The 7,039-nt window shown below is 38.3% G+C and overlaps 1 protein-coding gene across 1 annotated transcript in view; it reads left to right on the forward strand.

The window, feature by feature from the left end:
- The window catches only part of COL12A1 (collagen type XII alpha 1 chain), a 163,009-nt gene that overhangs the window by 114,513 nt on the left and 41,457 nt on the right, over positions 1–7,039 (forward strand). The window contains exon 52 of the mRNA XM_019520465.1: positions 6,106–6,255. Coding sequence (XP_019376010.1) covers positions 6,106–6,255 — 150 coding nt within the window. The remainder of the gene's footprint in view (positions 1–6,105; positions 6,256–7,039) is intronic.

A 7,039-nucleotide genomic window follows, 5' to 3' on the forward strand; every position in this document is an offset into this window, starting at 1 on the left:
TAATGCAAATATTTCAAAGTTCTCCAAACAAAAATAACTAGTGAGAGGGGCTTAACTTTTAGGTTAGCACATAACTGTGTAATTTTTTGTAAATAAATTTCACATAAGCATTTCAGAGACTTAATTCAGGTAGCTCAGTTCTATGAGTCATGCCTTCTTCTGACCAAAGAACATTTGAAGGAGTTTGTCCCAGAGCATTTACATATATACATATCTAAAGATTTCTCTCTGCTGTTTTAGGCATTTAGATATAGGATATGAATCATATGAATGTTAGTTAGAATTCAGCATTTTCAGTCAGCTGAAACACGTCTCCCTGTTTTGCTTTATCTCCCTTCTGTTTAATTTCTGGCCGCCGCATGTGGTTGTAATAGACCATTTGTTTTCTTTATAATGTACTCTCCTAGATTGCTAGTTTGTGCCAACATTCCTTTGCTGATACTGAAATCAGGTTGCTTCTACTGGCTTGGTGCTGGGCCTTCTACTACTGCCATTAAAAATAGCAAGCTGAGAGAAAGGATTGGCCCTCCAGTCTCCTTGTGAGGCCAGTATTTAAGTACAGTGATGCATGATCTTCACGTCTAATTAAAACACAAGTGGCTGCTGTCTAACCTTCTCCTTTGTATAATTTAACAAGCAAAGGATGAAACCAAAAAAATCTTTTAAATCATCTTGGATTTTTTTTCAGTTTTAATTAACTTATTATCTTAATCAAGAATGTTTACTGCTTCGACTTTGTGCAAGCTATGAGTAGGCAGGTTGGATCACAGCTGCATAGAATGGCCTCTGTTTTATCCTTGGCATTTGGCCTTTAGTCTGTCTTTGTTTGACAGCTCAGTAGAATACGTGAACTCTATGAAAATGTGTCCTTTTACAAAAGTGTAGGAAAGTTTTCAGTAAAATGTAGAAAAGATAGTTTTGTGGTATAAAAGTTAATTTATATTTAAAACCAACACGAAAAGTTGAATTACAGAATAGCATTTAGCAATTTTGGGTTTAAGGCTTCCCCACTCAAGGACTGTAAACTATCTCAAAGTCCCTTACCTGAAGCACTGAGCTTTCTTTTGAGAAGCAGTGACTATTACCATAGTCATTGCTGGTCAGACTCATAATTTTCTTAGCACCTTTCTATGCATATGGTAGGGTTTAACAGAGTTTCTACCACTTGTCATAAAGGGTATCTTATACATATAAGCCATTGGAAGGAAAACAAGCAATTAGTTGAGGAAAAATAAAGGTAAGGCAAAAATTAGAATCTAGTATTTTGTTTCTTCCATCATTACAGAAATGCAGCTTTCTTCTTGACCATTGATCAATTTGGAGCAGTAGCAATATGCAAAATATATAGTTAGGTACATATCCATGATTTGTTGACTACTAGACTGGCCCTTTTGCTCAGGGGGAAGTTTAAATGTGTACTTATTCTTTACTGCAGTGGAATGATTCCCATGCTACCACTTTCAAAACAGACTCAGCAAGATTCTGAGATCATGCACTGCACCAGTGTAAATCTGGAGTAATTTTGACTTTGGAGAGATTCTGCATTTTACACGAGTGTAATTAACATCCGAGTCTATCTGGTCCTAGATTCCCCCCAACCTTATTGCTACATGAATCAGATTCCTGATAAAGGGATTCCCTCAATGCATGCACTGAGAATTCCTCAAATGTTGGAAAGGCTGATTACTTTTAATGAAGAATACCAGTATTTTCAGCAAAATGGAAGAAATACAAGACTAACACCTTTCTGAAGAACTTTAGCTCTTTTTATTTTTGCTATCCAGTGTAAAAAAAGATAAATCTTTAAAATATGATCAAATGATTCTAAATAGCAAACATTTGTGTGGCATTTGTGGCATTTCGATGACCTACAGACTTGTTTGGTGAAAAGCAGTTATCCTACACCTAACTGTCTTGGGGAATTTACTTTGGCATACTTGAAAGCTTTGCGTAGCATAGCTATGGTGAAAGCTGTTGAATCTGGCAAGTCCCTTAGGAAAAACGTTGACTCCTTTATACAACCATTAAAATTACATCTGGACCTTTTGAAGAGAGTAACTTTCTTTATTGTCCATTCCTGTTACCATTCTAGACTTTCTTTTAGATTGCAATGTTCAAACAGTTGACTGTAGGAAACTTTGTAATGTATTGCTATCTTTCCTATTACTTGCCTTTTTTAAATAGGCCAATAGTTTGCATAGTTTATTGACATGGTTCATTTAGCTGTAGATCACCAAGTCAGGGAATACTGTTTTAGAAAGGGCCACTGGAAGAGAGGCTACTGCAAATCACATTTTATTTTGGTCTTTGGTGCCATCTGGCACCCAAACTTACTCAAAAATGATGTTTTACATTAGTTTGTTAGAAATTGGAAAGAATTTGCTATTAAAGCAGAGGTTGTTAAAAAGAAACCAGACAAATGAATGCACATGTGTTTTATTTACCAGCAGCGTTAGATAAACATCTTAATTTAGAGATGTATCTGAACCATGAATGCCAGGCTCAGATGCAAGCTCAGATCTAAATCACTAAGGGGCTGAAGAGGGCTCATAAGGGCCTGTGGGAGTCCTTAAATTTCCACTGGGAAATCGAAGATACATTTGTGGAACTTTTCCCCAGTTTGGCTAGAGCTTGGACTATGGATATTGATCTGGACCTTTCCCAAAGTCTTTTGGCATTTAGATCCAATTTAGACCTATCTCTCAGCAATACTTTATTTTTTTAAAATTAAAAGGGGCAGGGGTGTAGAGGGAGGGTCGAGGGGGTTGAGGTAATAATGTAATGTATTTGTTATGAAGACAGGCTTTGGGTGCCATTTACCTTATTGCTATACTATATGATATTCCAGTAGAAATACTTGTATGATTTTGATATCTGTTAGTATTAGAAAAGTACATTTGATGATGGATTAAACTAAATATAGCAGTCATCATTGTAAAGAGTTTAGCATTATTATCAGCTATAAATGACAGTTGGTTTACAGTTTGTCATAATGCCTACAATTTTTTCTTCTGGGAGGTTTGTCTCCAACCAGATCTCTTTTTGCCAGGAATTTGTAAACCCAAAACGTTGTGGACATGCTTGATTACACCCTTATTCTTATTTTTCAGTAGTTGGCTAACAAACAGCATTAGTACATTAATAAAAAAACCCTCACACTACACCGAGTATTAAATTGTAATGTCAACTGAACTTGAGTTGACAAAAAATTTGAGAACAGTTTTTGAAAGTCTAGAATCCAATTACATAAATCCATTTCATGTTTAGGGAGTTTAAAATGAGCTATGCAAACACCTTGAAGACAGCTCCCTGTGGGAATTTATTTAACGTTAGAGAACACATTTTCAGGAGACTGTAGTCACTTGCTGACTCAAGACACTCAAGGGAATCTCAGTTTCTTTCAACTTTATGCCAAACATTAAAAATAGACATCAAATACCGATATTTCTTGTGCAGTATTGTGCTGTGATAACAGGGCACTTTGAAACCATGCAAAATTTCTGGCCTTTTCACCTAATGCCTATACAGAATATTGAACCTAAATCTCTGTCTATTTAAAAAATGCAAACTGGCAAAACTTCAGACAATGCCCAGGTCACACAATCCTTGTGCTTTGAGAACCCAGTTGGTTATAGTAAAATACAAGTTTCAGTGAAATTGAAGCAAAAAAAAAGAGAATATATTCCGAAAAACTCACCCATGTGTGCCTTTGTTTTACTTCTTCCTTTATTCCCAGCTGTTGTGTTCTCTTTTCTCTTGTCCCACTCTTTGCCTTATCTAGTCCAAAGTTACTGCTTGTATCAAGATTTAGAACACTTGGTATTTTGGAGGTTGGACAGAAAAAAAATACTAGCTTTTCTTTTAAGGTGAACTGATTTTTTTTACGTGCCAAGAATTGAATTCAAGCATTCAATTGTTTTTTTCCTGATACTATCAAATGTATTATAAACACTTAAAATAGAGTAGGTGCTGTTCCTCCTCAGTCTTAGCTGTTAGGGATGCCATCAACTTCCACAAGTTTATGGGGGATGCAAGTTGAGGGATACAAGAACCCCAAAAGATTTTGGCAGATAAATAAAGGTCTAAAGAGAGAGGTAGTTAGCCATGTTAGTTTGAAGTTAGGCAGAAGGCAGAGTGGGTTGACATCTTACAGAGGTACAGCTAGAAGTGCAAGTGCCAGCTGTAACTCAGAATGATTTTTGCAAAGTGGCCTGAGTTACAGCATTACCCTAAACCAAACAGAAGTTCACTGTTGGTCCTAGAGGGGAGAGAAATCTAGCACTGGAGGCTGCAGTGAAGTTCTCAGAGCAATGGCCAGGGCTCTCTGCCAGTGTTCCCTGTTTTCAGAATGGGGGTGGGGGGAAAAGACAACAGGGAGTGCTTGTTCTTGGGGCTCCCCAGCTGGTGCTGAAGGGTGAGTGGGAGAACTGGATCCTCCCCCCACCTCAGGAGGGTGCAATACACCCTCCAGGGAGGGCTGAAAAGCCCCAAGACTGAACTCCTCCAGTTCCCTTTCCCCCTTCCTATTCTGAAAACAGCAGCAGGCTGGGAGCTGTGCAGACACAAGTTAGAAAAGATGCTAGATTTTCTTAAATCTTTACCTGATACCTTATACAATGAGGGGTCAGATTTTCACCCAATCTGCCATTTTTTAAGCTGTTTGCAGCCATGCACTTGTGTCTGGTCACAGCTATAAGCTGCTTTCTGTGGGCAGATCAGGTGAAAATTGTCACTTCTTTCTGTACCTTGATAGATTAATTCATTCAGAGAGGGATGAGCTTTTAGGCCACAGCTTACTTCATCAAATGCTATGAATGTACGGTACCTTTTGCTTTTGCCTACAGGTATAAAGTTTAATAGCTAATCTGCTTTTAAAATGTTTATTTTTCATTTTTATATCTATGTGCATATTCCTTAATGGCTTGAGGGATTTTAAAATTAATAGTCTTTGATTTAAAATGCTGGAGAGGTAACAGGAGCAATTTTCTTATAAAACTTTTTAAAATGTGTTGTGAGAGCCTGATGTTTTTTAACCAGCTGCGTATCACTCACAAAATGCAGCGGAACTTTTCTTTCATGGAGATTCCTGAAGTTCTGAGTTTTTGTTTCATGTGTCAGTAGGAAATAGATAACTTTCATTAACATAACAGAAAAGACCTACTTAAGTCCTTTGCCTGTTTTGAGTGAACAATATGTTTTCCTTTTGTTTTATTCGTACGTGCTCTTGTGCTTAATCCTGTGCAGTCATGGCAGGATAAATCACCATGTGTACTGTGTGTTTTGCCTGAATATCTTCTTTCAATCTCTTTTATTTTCCTAACAGATATCATTCTCCTTTCTCTGTGACCTTGTTTTCTTTGCTCTTGCCTCCTTTCTTTTCATTTTTTTTTCTTTTGGATGTCCTTCTCTACCTTTTTCTATTTTTCTTCATCCCTAATTTCCTATCATCTTCGACTTTTTTCTTTCCTGTTTCCCATATTTTGACACATTCTTTCTTCCTCCTTAAGCCAAATTCTCCTCTTGGGTATGTAGCTGGTTGTTTTGTTCTTCCTGGCTAGTCTTTTCTGTTCCCACTGGCTTCTTATGTATTTAACAGGCTGGATGAGTTTTGTGTGGTAGATGAACCCAGGATCCATGAATCTAAGACCATGTACTGTGTGAATGATAGACCTACTCTATTAGCCAGGAGGCTGTTGCAAACTCATAAAACTTTTGTGGTCTCAGGACAAGAAGGGCTTTCCCTCCACTTGTTCTCCTAGTTCTTTTATGTTACCTTCTCTCCTTTCTATTTTAATTATTTTCCATGGAGACTTTTAAATTTTAGGTAAATAGCTTATCATAATTCTACAACTTTACATTAATTTCTATTTTTTACTTGTTGGTTGTGCTTGCATTTATCTTTCCAAATATTCAACTTCTTTAAAGCAAGCTGTTAAATGCCTCACTTTCTTGAAATTAGCACTTTTTCCTTGTTAATAGTAGAGGTAGGTTATTGGAAAGCAAATGGAATCAATATTACATAGGAAAGCATTATGTAAGCTCTAATGTACTCACATATTATTGGTTATGTGTATACATAAGTTTTAAATAACTTTATTTGGTCAGGTTCACCTTGTTGTAACCTCAACAAGTGTTAAGATTTACGTTGACTGCAGTGAAACAATGGAGAGCCCAATCAAAGAAGCTGGAAATATCACAGCTGATGGCTATGAAATACTTGGTAAACTTCTGAAAGGTGATCGGAAGACAGCAACAGTAAGAAATAAAACTTTGTTCATTTCTTAACTCAAAGCCTGTTTCCATTTTCTGTCTAGTTTTTTTTATTTTTCTCAAGAACGATGGCTCAAAATGGATTACTGAGAGATTGGGTTCATCTGGCAGAGTGCTGAGGGAATTAGCTGAGGTCATTGCAGGACCCCTGGCATGGCTTTACAAGCACTTGTGGTGCTCTGCTGTGGTGCCAGAGGACTGGAAGAGGGCCAACGTGGTTCCCATCTTCAAAAAAGGGAGGAAGGGAGGATCCAGGAAACTATAGGCCAGTTAGTCTTACCTCAATCCTGGGTAAGCTTTTTGACAGAATTATCCTGGCACATGTCCACGAGGGGCCAGTAGGGGAGCTTATGCTTAGGGGCAACCAACACGGGTTCATTAGAGGCAGGTCCTGTCAGACCAACTGGTGGCCTTCTATGACCAGGTCACAAAATACTTAGATGCAAGGGTAGCAGTGGACATAGTCTTTCTGGACTTTAGGAAGGCCTTTGACACTGTCTCTCACCCTGTACCGATTAAGAAACTGAGGGACTGTGGTGTCAACACCCACACAGTCAAATGGGTCGCCAACTGGCTGGAGGGCCGCACCCAGAGAGTGGTGGTGGATGTGTCATTTTCGACTTGGAAGGATGTGGGCAGTGGGGTCCCCCAGGGCTTGGTCCTCGGGCCTGCACTGTTCAACATCTTCATCAGTGACTTGGACGAGGGGGTAAAAAGCACCCTGTTCAAATTTGCTGATGACACTAAGATGTGGGGGGATGTGGGCACA

Source organism: Gavialis gangeticus, unplaced genomic scaffold, assembly GCF_001723915.1.
Source record: "Gavialis gangeticus isolate Ggan-Ray unplaced genomic scaffold, GavGan_comp1, whole genome shotgun sequence".
Classification (NCBI taxonomy): Eukaryota; Metazoa; Chordata; order Crocodylia; family Gavialidae; genus Gavialis; species Gavialis gangeticus.